The 15,502-nt window shown below is 37.9% G+C and overlaps 1 protein-coding gene across 13 annotated transcripts in view; it reads right to left on the reverse strand.

Annotated features, from left to right (window-relative positions):
- Positions 1-13,382, reverse strand: part of CCDC15 (coiled-coil domain containing 15) — a 61,602-nt gene extending 48,220 nt beyond the window's left edge. For 6 of the 13 annotated variants that reach the window (XR_014138870.1, XR_014138869.1, XM_081799195.1 and 3 more), the window contains exons 1-5: positions 13,131-13,367; positions 12,581-12,769; positions 7,790-7,939; positions 7,060-7,251; positions 717-830 (exon numbers count right to left, since the gene is read on the reverse strand). Coding sequence is in view for 11 of the 13 variants with exons in the window: in XM_081799195.1 (XP_081655321.1) it covers positions 717-830; positions 7,060-7,251; positions 7,790-7,939; positions 12,581-12,760 (636 nt within the window). In the remaining 2 variants the exon portion in view is untranslated. Of the gene's footprint in view, positions 1-716; positions 831-7,059; positions 7,252-7,789; positions 7,940-12,580; positions 12,770-13,054 lie in introns of all 13 variants that reach the window. The other 7 variants (XM_081799192.1, XM_081799194.1, XM_081799193.1 and 4 more) reach the window with 5 other exon arrangements.
- Positions 13,383-15,502: the final 2,120 nt, after the last annotated feature.

The raw sequence follows: 15,502 nt of genomic DNA on the forward strand, positions 1-15,502 counted from the left end.
AGGTTCCAATTATTCACTCTAACCTTGTATTTTGAATTAAAAGAATTTCTTTCTTTTAACAGTATTGGTTTTTTTCCTGATTAGAAAGTAAAATATGTGCATTATGAAAAATTTTTTAAATAGAGAAAACAGAGAGAAAAAAATAAAAATCACCTGTAATAACGCTAACCAGAAATAATCAGTATTAACCTCTTGGTCCATTTCTTTCCAGGCTTTTGTCTCTGCACACAGCATTCCCTCCCAATCTTTTTATTTTGCTTTATTTTTTTTATAGCACTTATTGTTTGAAATTATATTCTACATTTATTTGCTTGTTTATTATTTGCTTCCCTACTAGCACAGAAGCTCCTTGAGGGATCTTTGTCTATATTTTCTCTACTCTAAGTCCTGCTTCTAGAATAATGCCTGGCAACTATAAACATTCCATAAATGTTGGCTGAATAAAGTTTTTTTAATTGAGAATATATTGTATATAATCTTGTATCCTACTTTTTTCACTTAACTTTGCATCACACTTTCCCTTGTCTTCATATATTCTCTGAAAGCATGATAATTTTTAGAATAGCTATATGTGGATACACCATAATTTTTTAACCATTCCCTACTATTGGATATTTCAGGTTATTTCCAATTATTTTTACAGTTCTAAATAATGTTGAGATGTAAATAAATCTTTATCTGTACTTTTTAAAACAATTTATTAGAAATAAATTTACCTCTTGAGGGGGAAAGGTTTTCCTTCTACCATCTGGAAACACTGACGCATTTTTTTTATTCACGGTCTTAAAGGATGCCAGCCGGTGACGGGCCTGTTTCATGGTTTGACTAAGCTGCCAGGAAAAGGGAAAAAAGAGCAAACAAAAACAGGCTAAAGTTTTAATACCCAATTCACTAAGTGTTCCAACAGGAAAACAGGCCCCTATTATTAAAAAATGCCAGACCTAAGACAAGAGGATTACCTGCAAAGGACACTTTGGTCTGCTGATAGTATTTTTACATGATTTTCATTATTCTAAGATACTATATTTCATAACTTGATTTAAGTGCTGTTATTCAAATTTTTTTTAACAACGTATGCTTTGTATTAAGAATGTACACAAAAATATCAGAACCTGAAAGTTTGAATTAATAAACTTAGAAATGATTGAGCAGATACATTGCTTACCTTCCATTCATCTTCTCAATAAGGAGTTATTTCTTCAACTAGTCCGTGCACGCCTAATCACTGTTATCACTCCTTGCTAGAAGACTCTATTCCTAGTCCCTCTAAAATTCTTTTTTCCTATTACAGGAATCCCTTCTTCACCCCTAACATTTGAAGACTGTAGCTATTGTTTTTTCTCAAATCTCCCTTCTTTCAGGAAGCCTTTCTAAGTTAAGTCAGAACACAAACTCAAACATCTCAACTCATTTGTTTCAAGTACTCTAAGTAACAGCTGATAATAAGTATTAATATTAAATACACTGGCTTTGTGTTCATTCCTTATATCTACCTACTAATTTCATTAAGCACCTATTTTGATTTCTTTTTCAGAGAAGCATAGAATATTTTATTTTTCACAAATCTGCACAGAATGTTCCCTTAAAGAAAATACAGAAATTAACAAAATACCATTTTTTAGGCTAAGCCCTACATCATGTGGAAGAAAAGTATATCCCTATGATACTCAGTAAAATTATGGCAAAACCAAGACCAGTTCTAACCCATCCAGCAAAAGTTTAATGATATCAATTCTCCCTTGAAGGCAAATCACGACCACGATTTAGATATAAATAACAAACACCTTGATTTTTACTAATAGTGAGCTAGGGATAAAAGCACTCTCACTGCCAGCACAGTTTCCTTACAGTATATCACCTCTGTTTTGTCCTTGCTTTTAAAGGTCTACACCTCCAGCCACAGAAATCAGCTTGAAGCATTACTCTTTATTCTGCTAAGATGAGGACCTCTAAATTTGGTTAGCAGAGTGGCTAAAGGGGTCAAGATAGAGATAATCATATTGCAAAAAGAGATACATGTGCAGTTGAGGTTATGAAAAATACAAGAGCCACACATATGCCTGCTTTTCCTCATTACCAAGTATGGTAAATGTTATTGCCCTGCACAATGTGACCAAGGATTCAAAATACTCGTCGTAACAGATATGAAATAAGGATACATAATGTTCATCTCCCATCAACTCCAAACCTCTATTAGAGTCACAGATTGATTTTAGTCCCTTAAGCAGGGTATTTCAACTGGTCCAGCAGCTGGAATATACATTATAGTCTTTCCATTTCTCTGTTATTACCATAACCCTTCATCAAACCTCAACCTGAAGGCCCTTTCAAGGACTAACTATGAGGACTGTAACAGGCTGAATAATGGACACCCAAAGACACCAGGTCCTAATCCCTGAAACCTGTAAATGTTACTCTATAAGGAAAAAGGGCCTTTGCAGATATTATTAAGTTAAGGATCTTGAGATGAGGAGATAATCTTGGACTATCCACATGGGCCCTAAATGCCATCCCCAGTCCTTATGAGAAAGAGGTAGAAGAAGATTTGGCTTACAGAAGAGAAGGTGTTGTAAAGACAGAAGCAGGGATTGGTACAATGTAGCCACAAGCAAAGGAATGCCAGCAGACACCAAAAACTGATAGAGGCAAGGAACAAATTTTCTCCTAGAATCTGTGGAAGGAGCCCTGCTGACACCTTGATTTTGGCTCAGTGAAACTGATTTTGGACTTCCAGCCTCCAGAACTTCGAGAGAAGAAATTTGTCCTTTCAAGCCACTAAGTTTGAGGTGATCGGTTACAGCAGCCAAAGGAAACTAATACAAGGGCCAAAGTGAATGTTAATAAGTATTAAACAAAAATAAAGAAAATAGGGAGATGTTACAAATCAAATTATTATTAAGTGGGCATCCCAAGCTATAGGCTTGCCAGTAACCTAGATCTTCCTCAAAAAGGCAGGCTGGGCCAATGAAGATTCTTTATCTTACATAATGAACTAGGAAGTATGAAAAGTCAGAGACAGAAACTGAACTGAAAAGATCCAAACCTGGAGAAAAGAGGCTAAAGGAGCCTACATATGCCAAAGTTTCAGAGCTGTGATGATGAGAATATGAGGTAGTAGAAAATTAAGCAAATAAGGGAGAAGCATATGTGTAGAGACAGGGCAACCAACTCTCCCACTTTGCCTGGAACTGTCCAGGTTTAGCACTGAAGGTCTCATGTCCTCAGGCAATGGGGAAAGGTGGGTCACCCTACGAGGACCACCGAATCAATCAAGTTAGTGATTAAATATTAGTGGGAAGATCAAAGATCCTATGCTGTGTGATCAACGGAGCTAACTCAGACCTAAAAAAATTGTCCGGCCACACACTCCTTAAGGGAGTTTAGATTTGTGTGAGTTTCTGATTCTGTCTTTATTATCCCGTGCATATTCTTAAAATAAAATGAATTCTTGCAGCCAAAGAGCCTAACTCAAACACTAGTTTTTCAATGACAGATTACAGAAAACTTAACAGGTTATTTCATATTGTTTAAACCTTTCTTAATTACAAAAGTGAATTGTTATTTCCAGGGTTGAAAAAGCTGGAAAACCTGCAATATAAAGAGAGAATAAAAGTAAAAAAATAAGATAATAAAAGATTCAGTGAGAAACAAATAAAAAGCTGAGGTATACCATGCTAAAAAATAGTAGTGAGCTTAATAGTGTATAAATAAAAAGTTATTACATGGTGAGAAACAATGATCAGTTGTTCTTCAATTCCCCACCAAAATGAAGCTATCAAGGAACACAACAGAAACTCAATCCTTAGAGATAAGTATCAGTCTTAACAAAAAGTTCAGGGCTAGGCTAATTCTATTTTATGGGAACACTTGAAATTTCTTCTGGGTTTTATGATTATACTTCCTAACTTTAGGTACCCAATCTTAATCTACCTTAGAACAAGTAGGTAATACCGAGTATTATAAAAGTAGAGGATGGGGTGGGGGTACAGAATAAGAGAGGTCCTAGCAAAATCACATTTGGGGTATAGTTCTGTGTTCAGTTTTGAGGGTCATATTTGAAAAGAGCACTGAAAAACTAAATAACATTCAGAAGAAATCAACCAAGATTATAATGACAGAAAGCATTAGGAATTTAAGAATCAAAAGAGAAAAATGATAGTTATAATCAAATACTTGAAGTGTCTTAGAGATGACCATGGTTTTTTATTTTCTATTGCTTAAGAGTACAAAACTAGGCCCAAAGGGTAAAAATTATAGGGAGAAGAATTTGACTCAATATATTGAAAAAATACTTATAATTTCAAAACTTCTAAAAATGAAATAGTCTAAAAAGTAGTAAGTTGCTCAGCAGTGGCAGTGTTCTAGCAGAAACTAGATGGCCATTTATATATGAGACATTATAAAAAGAATTCGTTAGAGAAAGAAAGGTTAGACTAGATAATGTCTTTTCTTTTCCAACATTTAATTAAAAATGTAAATAAATTCAAACACATTGGAAACTTCAAACATACAGAGAAATAGACAGAAGCTATAATACACACCACATACACATCAACCAGTTTTAACATTATCAATTCCTGGCCAATCTTGTTTAATATATAATGCCCTACTTCACCTCACCCTTACATTATTCTGAAGTATACCCCAGATGTCAAGTCATTTCATCCTTAAGTATTTCAATATGTGACATGAATATGTAAAACCCTCCAACTCCAGGGTTCTATGTTTCTATCACTCCAAGACAAGAAAATTGAAAAGTCCACTAACACTCCGAAAGTGAACTGCATTCACGATTTACTCAGCCACTTCTAGATAAACCAAGGGAGTTAGTGCTTGAACGTCTCACTGTCTAGTTCTTAGTGACACCTAGTGGATAAAAACTGAAACAGAAACAGTAAAATTGAAAAGCATTTATTGCCATGGTGGTGTAGGGGCAAAAGTTCATAGGCTTAAAGTAGTTTAGATCACTGAACATTCTTCAGTAGTTTATCTTTTAAGGAAAAAAAAAAAACAGGGTATAAAAACTTTTTGAAATTTTATAACATTTCATGCTTTTCATAATCTGATTTCCTCCTACCTATCTAACCTCATTTTCTGTTATTCTCCTCTGTAAACTATCAATTAGAATGGTTCCATCACTTATTCCCAAATATACCAAGCTCATCACATATTCAAGACTTTTCACTGTTCCTCCTATCTCAAAATTCTCTTGAATTTACCAATTCAATTCACTTTATCAATTCAAAATATACAGCTCAAGTCCACCTCTTCCAGGAATTCTCCCACAAATATTTCCTTGGATTTAAAAATTTTTGACATCCCATAGCACAACTCTTCATCAGATACAGCAAATGTCTCTATATTATTATCTAATAGATTGGGGTCTGTTAGCTTTATATCTCTATTTGGAAATATAAACCCATGAAGGGTCCTATTTCACATTTCACTGGTATCTCTACAGTGTTTAACAAACACAGTATATTCAAGTATCTGCGACCTGATGTGTTCTATTTGTGTATTACACAGACGAAGTAAAATCCTCACACAGTGAGGCAATAGCTACGACACCATGAAAGCAACAACTATGTCTTCATCAGTGCTCCATCCCTTATACTTTACGCAGTGCCTGGCTCAATAAGTATTTGCTCAACAAACTGTTCATAATCTTCAAAAGGAAAACAAAAATGATTTATAAAATGATTACTACAAGTCAAGCAATGGCAAGAAAAAGTCATAGTTTGGGACAAAGAGAAAAAAATGATTTTAAGTATTTCAATATAACATGTGCTTATAAAGCTTTTCCCTCTTGATACTAACAACACCGTTAGATTTGTTTCATGCTTATGACCGAGCACATAAGCAGTTACAAAACTTTTATTTTCACATTATCATCATTTTCTTTTTTCTTTGAAGATTTATTTATTTATTTTAAAGAGCAAGAGAGAGAGAGTGGGCCTGAGTGGGGGAAGAAGAGGGAGAGAATTTTCAAGGAGACTCCCCGCTGAGCCCAGAGCCCCACACGGAGCTTGATCCCACAACCAGTGAGATCATGACCTTAGCCGAAACCAACAGATGGGCACTCAACCAACTGAGCCACCCAGGCACCCCCAGACAATCATCATCTACATTTTTGCTCTCCTCTCACTCTCCCTAGAAATACATTTTAAATAAGATGAAGTATAATTCCCATAGCAGAGTTGAAGAATAGGATATTTACTGGACAAAAAGCTCATGTACACTAAGGAGAGTTGAGTGCATGGTGACAAGTGATTTGAGTGTATGAACCTCACGATGGTAGTTAATTTTTAAATAACAGATACGCAAGGGGCGCCTGGGTGACTCAGTCAGTTAAGTGTCTGACTCTTGGTTTCGGCTCAGGTCACGGGAGATCGAGCTCCACATCAGGCTCCGTGCTCGGCACAGAGTCTGGTTGAGATCCTCTCTCTTTCCCCCTCTGCCCTCCCCCTACGCTCTCTCTCTCTAAAATAAATAAATAAATCTTTAATAAATAAATAACATGTAAAATCAATTACTAGATATGTTACATTTTAAAATTCTGATTATGTTGAGAGTTTACTATATTATTACTTGACCTATAGATCTATTTATTATGAAAATCAGATTAAAGGACAGAAAAGAGGAAAAAGAGACAAAAATAATGAATGAAATGCCCCATACATGTACTGTACCTATTTGCAACAGAGGTTAGGAATCAGTTCTGTCCATATGCTACAAACAGAATAATTTACCCATAACACAATTCCAGTATAATTGGGGGGAAAAAAAAAATCTCTGTTCTTTGACCTAAAGCTCTTTCTCATAAGGTTTGACTCTTACACTTTGGCACCTTCCTTTAGATGATTCTAAACTGTCTTACCAAAAATAAATAAATTTAAAATATGTATAAAAAATAAACATCATTTCACTATTCACCACTTACAAAGGTAAAAAAAGTAAAAGTGAAGTTGAATGTGATACCTCCTAACCTCTACTTCATATCCTAGATATGTCCTATATCTAAAAAAAAAAATCATAGACATAAAATGAATATGTACTTACAGCCTGGGCTTGTTGTTGGAATAATTCATTCTGATTCTCTCTGTCATCCATTCCATCCCCAAGCATCTGGGAAGGAGGTAACCTAGCACTTCCAATAGCAGCATTCAAGTTGCTTGGAAAAACACTTGTTCTTTTAGGAGTTAAATGTGCTGGATCTGAAGACTGCATGGCTATAGAGCCTTCTTTTTCTGCCTACACAAAGGAAGAAAGTGAGATTCTTCTAGTGAGGTTCTACTCCAAGCCATTATAATCAAATAATGTCTATAAGCAGCCCCAAAGATTTTAAATCAGGATCAGGGGTATAAAGGGGAAAGTTTTAACAGGCAAAGAAACTAACATTTACCAGGCACCTACTATGTGCTAATAATTTACTTATCTAATTATCATAACAACATTGTGAGACAAGTATCATAGCCCCAATTTTATAGATCAAGAAACTACAGTCCACAGAGGGTAAGTAATAAACCCAAGGTCACATAGCTAGCAAGCAGCAAAGCCAAAATTCAAACCCAAATCCAAAATTCTGACATTGTTTATACTATTGGTGAGAGCAAAAAAAAATTCTTGTGAGTCAGAACAACACAAGAATAAAACATACAAATCTACTGCCCTCCCTAGCAATTATACAAAGCATGAAATCCAAAGAAAGTGAGTCTGTAACTGTCTAACAGCTTATCTCATAACACACACTTCACATTCAATCTTTACTCAGGTTCACTTTTGAACTTACTGCTTCATAAGATCTCTGAAACTGTTGCTTTTTTCTCAGCCTGATTTGCTGATTTACTCGGTGTTTGACTTGTCTCTGAAAATGCTTCAGAGCTTCTTGTTTTTTTCTTAGCTGTTCCTTTAGTTCTTCTTCAATCATATATGCTGAAGTCTTGAAAGATGAAAGACAGAAAATAAACTTAAATGTTAGCAGTTTTTGCCCACTAGGGCTCTGCTGTAAGCACAAATCAGTCAAGATAAAATCCTGACAAAATAATTCAGTTCTATAATCCAGAATTCCCAGTAGAGTAAGGAAATCACAGGAGTTCAGAGCTGATAATCTAGACATAGCTGGTGAGTACCAAGAACTCAAACCAAATCACAAACTAAAAATTGGAATTTGTGAGCACTCAAATAAAATCTTAATTTTTCATTGAACTGATAACTAAAGTTGTCTTCATTAATTCTTAATGAACCAATTCAAACCTATCTTATGTCACACATTTTCTAAAATTGCTCACCACTCACTAAATACGTCCTATTATAAAATGCCTTCACACTCGGATTTATGCTCCATTTTTAACATAGCATGCTCTTCCTGTCATCTCTATCTAGTAAGGTAAAGGCTTACTCATTCTTTAAGACCATCTAATACCCACCACCTAGGACCTTCCACAATCCCTTCTTCTTCTGAGCTCTCCTATGCTATAATACCTCTCATTCTTATTAACATTAATTGAGAGCAACACTTCTCAAATCCCCCATTAGGTTAGGTACACCTTGAGGACAGGAAATGTACTTAACTCTCCTTTGTTTCCCCTACAATATGTAACACAGAGCCTTGAATATAAAGACACTCAATATTTATGTAATGCTCAATTCCAAAACATATTCTAAACAATCTAGAATATTTTATCCCATTTGAGTCCCTGATCAGTATTCACTTCCTCTGAGTGCTCTGAATAACAACCATAGTCATCATAATTAAAAGCAGTTACCATTATTAAAGATCTGCTACAAGACAAGCACTTTAACTACATTTTATCACTGAATCCCCAACACTACCTCCAACAGAAGGTATTCTTATCTCTTATATTAAAGATGAAGAAACTGGGGCTCAGAAAGATTAATCTTTAGTAGTAGCCAAAGAGTCTATGGCTGGCAAGTAGCACAGCTAGAAGTTTCTCTGACTCCAATATGTATGCCCTATACTGTACTGTTTTTCTCTCGACTGTGTTTCTCTTTCAAAAGGAATCTTCAAATTAAATAAAATCATACTCCTATTGAGCCCTTCTTCTAACACAGTGATTCCAAATTCTAGTTCAGAAGGTGCCCAAATATTTCATAGGAGGTCATTAACTCTCAAAATCAAATGAACTTAAATTCCAATTAAAATTAAATTTTCCAAGAAATCTACCCCATATTCTATACGAGTATATACCATAGGAGTAGAGTGTACAAAACAAATATCAAAGAACAATTAGGTAAAATAATTCCAAAGGAGAGAGATAGATAGTAAAGCCTGAACAACTGACCGAAATTAACTCAACTCCCAGAAGATTAAAGCCATCCTTCCTTTTTTTACTTCCACTATCTGTCTGCCCTCTCTTTACCCCCATGCTGAGATTATCAAACATCTTACTGAAGTATATGACTGATTCCAAATTGTGAATCTCAACTGTAAGCCAAACATAAGAATGTGCCATATTTTAGAAACATATTTTTCTTAGCAAACACCATTGTGTAAGGCCACCAAAACCCAAGAACATTGTCCCATGTTCTGGAATGTTAGGAGATTCTCAGAGTCAAATAAATTTGAGAAATACTGGGTTAGGCAAAAATAAATACTGTTTCAATTGTACAACTAACTCCTCGTAGACTTTTTGAACCTTAAGGACTATCCAAGTGGGCAAGATAGGATGAAGTGTTTCTCACAACAACCAAAGAACATTTTTGGATAATTCACATATGATGGGACTGATATTTAGATTACACAGTAGTCTCCAAGGATGATCTCCCCTTCTCCCCACAATGAATCAAGTCTCCCAGTATTTATGCCCTTGTGTAGTCATTTCCCATACTGAATGTAGTCTGGCTCTGTATATCCAAAAAGAGGAAGAAGCATTGGCTCCATGACTTCTCCAGCAAGGTCATAAAGCAACTTCCACCTATAGCTCTTGGAATGCTCACCCTAGGGAAACCAGCCACCATGTAAGAATTCTACCCTAAGACTACCATGCTGAAAGGAAGCCCAAGCTAGCCAAGTAGAGAGGCCGTGTGGAAAGAGAAATCTTCCAGCAAGCTCCTAGCCATTCTAGTCATCCTAGCCCAAGTGCCAGTTATGTGAGTGAGAAAGCCATCTTGGACTTTACAGCCCAACAGATGCCAGATGAAGAACCAAGAAATCCAACCAACAGCCAGAACCCAGTAAACTTGTCCCAGACATCTCCAGCCATTTTAGCTGTCCCAACTGAAGCTTCAGACACCATGTTGCAGACAAGCCATCCCCATTGTGCCCTGCTTGAAATCCTGACACACAGTATCTTTTGCTTTATGCCACTAAGATCCAGGTTTGTTACACAACAATAGATAATCAGATAAATTATAAAATAATGCAACAGCCATGAATGCTGATAGAACAGCAGTGTCTTTCGGTGCTAATTTAATTAATGGAAGGGGAGGGAGGTCTGAAGTTACGGTATTTTTAGGAATCTTGACAGCTCCTTGAAACTTTGGGGACAAAAATGATTAGGAGCTTCCCTTTAGAATAGGCATGATATTAGGTCTACCATGCTTTAGAAGTAACTATTCAGCATTTATTCTGAGCTGACAAGAGCTGCATCTGTTAAGGGTGGATTCCCCAGTCCATATATGCTAAATCGGTAAAGAGTTCTATGAGATGCTTGATCAGATTGACTTTGACTGGTACTGATCAAAATTTTTTAAATGAGGGAAAGGAGACATGTTTATATTTTTTCCAAGACTAGTATTTCCATTTAGTGTTTGGGAACATGAGATTCAATTCTCTTTCACATAGAAAAAGAAAAATTTGGTGGTTTTTAGGCATTTTGATGCTACATTACAAAGATGTCATTATTTGAGCAATGAAAAAGAGGAGTCACTAACTTAAATACCAAAATACCTTTGTACCAAATCTTACTGATTCTTCTGGGATAAATATAAGACATTTATCCCTCTTCATTCCTACTTCAACCACCCTTTCTCAAGGCTTTCCCTCTTTATTCCTTACCATTAAACAAGTCTTGATGCTATACTTCATGGCTAAATTGTTACGATTACATCCTAATCTGTCCCCCAGGAGCCAATCTATCCCTCACTTCAAAAAAGTTTTGAAGCAATTAACCTAATCAGAACACTGTTTTATTATGAAATTCATCTGTAAATATTAAACAATGAATGAAGTCAATCCCTTCTCCATTTCCTGTGGTTCCCTACAGCTCCTATTTTCCACAGTTCTATCAGCCACCATCCCCCCACTAAGCTTCCCACTCCAATCAATCTAATCTACCCTTAGAATCCTGATACACCTCGCTCACTTCCCACTCTCCCCATTCTTCTTGAATCATCCTCCTTCTCTATCTAAATTCTTCATTAAACTTGCCTGTATCACATCAACCCAAAGTCCTATCTTTCTTCTTTAAGTATCATAGTCATAGCACTTAATCATATACTACTCAGATACTTAAAATCCTTTCTGGAAATGGGCAGAAGAGGAATAAATGAATATGTATGTACATACATATTCACATACAAAAAATAAAATTAATGAATATATGATATTGCTTCGCTATTTAAGATTTACTTTAAACATGTCTCATTTCTTCTCTGAGATCAAGGACCACTCATATTTTTCATCTTATGTTCAGCATTTTGTCGATACATTCAGAAGAACCTTCCCACAATTTGTGCATTCCATTTATTAGGCACTAAGATAAAGTCGGGGGCATGATAATAAATAAGATTTTTTTCCTGTGCTCTGGAAGTTCACACTCCATCAGGAAAAGTAGATATGTAAACAACTTACTACAAATATAATGTGGTAAATGCCACAATAAAATTCCAACAAATAGCTAAGAGGCACAGTTTAGTGAAAGACTATCAAAAATATTCTTACAAAACTGTCCTCCTGTGTCAATTAGCACATGAGTTATTATGTAAACAGGCACACATGTAAACTTCGCAAAAGTTTCCCTTCATCTGAAATGCTGTTCCCTACGATCTGTACTTACAACATTTCCATTTTTTAAGGACGAACATAGACTACATTTCCACATCCATTTTTTGAGTATTTCCTTAATACTTACTATATGACAGGACAGGAATGAACAAAAAGTTCCCTGTCCTCATGAAATTTATAGTTAAACTTTCTCAGAATCCCAGTCAGAATTAATCTGTTCTTTCCTTATTCTGTGTCTGAATCTTACTGAATCTCTACTACACTCTTATTAACTTCAAGCAATCAATTAATGCTTCATTAAGTGTAGCAACTGTCACCCCTACTATGTTGTAGGGTGTCTGCAAGATATAGATAGTGCGTATGTCTTGTGCGTAGCAAGCGATCAAGAGTTTGTGAAATGAACAGTTTTGGCAAATAGGTGTTTGTTCTACAATCCTAATTCAAGAACGTACCTATTTATAACAGAAAAGAAAGGACAACCCCAGAAAGGACTGTTCATCTTTATCTAAGCACCAGGGATTACAGAAGGCTAACATGGGGGGAGGGGGAGAGAAAGAAAGGAAAAAGAAAAATGGGGGAGGAACCCCACTACATTTGCATCAAACTGACACTCACATATGCTGGGACTTCCGAACTATCTGGCAAGGCAGGTTCCACCCATGCCCCAACTGGCATTATAGCCTGGTTCCTCTCAGCCAGCACTGCCAACACGTCCTTGCTCTTCAGGGGGTTTAAAGCCAGAGGCACCCTTGTGGTATTTCGAGGCTTCTTGAGGGGGGCCATACTTCCTGGCATCTGTGACTCCTGGGCAGGAGAAAAGAGAAGCTTAACATCTTCAAACGACTGCGCTAAAAGCTCAACCTCCTGAGCCATGAGCACAGGCTCCAGAAAGGGAGAGAAGCCTTGCAGGAGGCAGTAGCCTGACAGGCAGTCGAAGAACGAGAATGCTGGAGAAGGAAGGAAAGAGGAAAGAAGGGGAGAGAAGTGGGAAGAAATAAAAAGGAAGAGTATAAAGACTGCCTTCTGGAAAGAATGGGGATGAGAGGGGGAGAAAAAGGGATCTACTGAGAGAACGAAGACGGTGCCCACCGGTGGCACCGCGAGGAAAGGGAGGAACGACCGCAGCAGCCAGAAGGAAAGGGGCCTGGTAGGGTGGGGTGGGAACCTGAGCCAGAGGCAGAGTCCAAATGACCGGTATCCGTTTATGGGGGAAAGCGCTGGACGCCGAGGAGTCCCGGGCCAGACAAAAGCCTGTTTCTGAGGCCTCAGGGGTCCCACTCCTGCTAAGATAGCACCGACCCAGTACCGGTGAGCCGCTCGCCACAGACTCAAACTCTCCCGGATACTAAGGGAACCGCCTCCAGTAAACCGCCACGTTGGGGAGGGCCGCCCCGCCCCGCCCCGCCCCGCCCTTCGGGGGCCTTGTAGCCACCCCTTCCGGTCTTGCGTCCCCTCCCCGGGGCTGGGCAAGCGTGAGGGGCGGGACTTCGGGCTCCGCAAAAACGTCACTTCCGCTTCGTTCTAGCTGAGGGGGAGGGACTTGTGAAGGCCCGAGAAACTGGGCGGGACGAGTGGGTTCGCGCGGCTGCTGGGTAACGCGCCGGCTGAGGTGTGGTCGGCTGCTGGTGCCGTTGAAGCCCCAGCACGGAGACCAGTTCAAGTGTTTCAGGAAGGGATTACATTGAGCTGAAGAACGGTGACTGGGAGGGACAGGGGTCCCAACAGAGGGAAGTAGGAGAAAAGGATGGAAAAAGGTGGGCCTAGCAGGGCTTCCTCTAGGAACAAACTAAGCTAACTAAGCTAAGCTTAGTTAGTCTGTGTACACCTCGTTACATTTATAAGGCTATTTAATGCATATTCTTATATTTGAACAGCCACGCGAGCGGTCACCCTCACTGCTCCAAGCTCTGCTATAATTCTGGGACACTTCAGTTATCCCTGTGAAATACCCATTCGTTCATTCATTTAACATATAATTGAGAGCTTTTTATGCACCCTTACTGTTCTGGGCACTGGAAATACATAGCAGTGAACAAAACAAAGACCCCTTGTTCATGGAATTTGTAGTAAGTAACCAAACACAGGAGTGAGTAAGTGTCTGATGCCCATGAATATTGTAGCGTAAGCAGAGACGATAAAGAGTGTTGCAGGGAGAGGAAATGAATTTTTAGATAGGATGACTAGAGAAGGCTTCACTGAAGTGCTTTTTTAAAATATTTATTTATTTGAGAGAAAGAACACAGACAGAGGGAAGGAGAAGAGGGCGCCATCCCAGGACCCTGAGATCATGACCTGAACTGAAGTCAGACACTTAACCAACAGAGCCACCCAGGCGCCCCCACTGAGGTACTTTTGAGCAAAGGCTCCAATGCAAACTCCCGCAATCTAATGGAACTAGCTACCATAATCTTCAAAGGAGAGTTAAGTGTTCAGGTAGAGGGGACAAGTACAATCACTCCAAAGTAGCTGAGAAACAGCAAGGAGGCTGGTGTGACTGGTACAGAGTGAGAGGGGGAGAGTGTTGGGGTAGGAGTCAAAAGTTAGGGGTTAGGCAGTCATATAAAGCATTGTAAGCCATGGAAAGGCATTGAGATGGGGAATCACCCATGTTTTGAGCAAAGGAAGGCCATAATGTGACTTAAATTTTTAAAAAATCACTGTAGATGCTGTATTGAGAATATACTGAATGAGCCAGGAGTATAAGTAGTAGGCCAATTAAGAGGCTATTCCAATAATCCGAATAGGAGATGACAATGTCTTAGATCAGAGAAGTAGTGGTAAAGATGGTGAGAAGTAGTTGGGATTCTGGATATATTTGGGAGACAGGACTTTTGGGACCTGTTGAAAGTGGGATATAGAGTGTGTGTGTGTGTGTATGTGTGTGGAGAGAGAGAGGAGTCAAGAAAAATTCTAGTGATTTTGTCCTGAGCAATTAAGAGGATGGAGTTGCCATTACCATTTACTAAGATGGGGAAAATGGCAGACAGAATAGGTTTGGGAGGAAGATCGGGAATTCGGTTTGAGACAGATTGCGTTTTGTTAAATTCGGGGGTAATTCATTACACGGAAAGTGATAACTAATACAAATAGGAATCAATAATATAGAGGAAGAGACGTTGGAGGTCTGAGGAAGGAAGATAAGGTACAAAATATTTGTCCAGAAGAGTAGAACCAGAGACCTGTGCAATTGCCAGATGGCCTTAAGGACCCATGTGAGATTCATGATTCTGCATTTCAAGTGAGACTAGTCAGCATGGTTGAGCATTTTTCTTCAGTTGTATGGTTATAGGCATAAAGTAGGTGGAAAAATTTATTTTAATCAGGGTTGAGTCTTTACCAAAATATTACTCTCAAGCAAGAAATGAAGATTTAGGGAGTTGAAGAGAGATTAGTGCAAGGGAGTAATTAAATGACTGACCATGAAACTTAAAATAGATAATAAGGAAAGGGAGGACAAGTGGGATGTAAGGGACATTATAAAGTTAGTACAATAAAGAGATTGAAGGTTCCAGTGGAGATCTAAAGTTTGTTAAAGCA

This window comes from Leptonychotes weddellii, chromosome 11 (genome assembly GCF_054177405.1).
Source record: "Leptonychotes weddellii isolate Sample4059 chromosome 11, ASM5417740v2, whole genome shotgun sequence".
Lineage (NCBI taxonomy): Eukaryota > Metazoa > Chordata > Mammalia > Carnivora > Phocidae > Leptonychotes > Leptonychotes weddellii.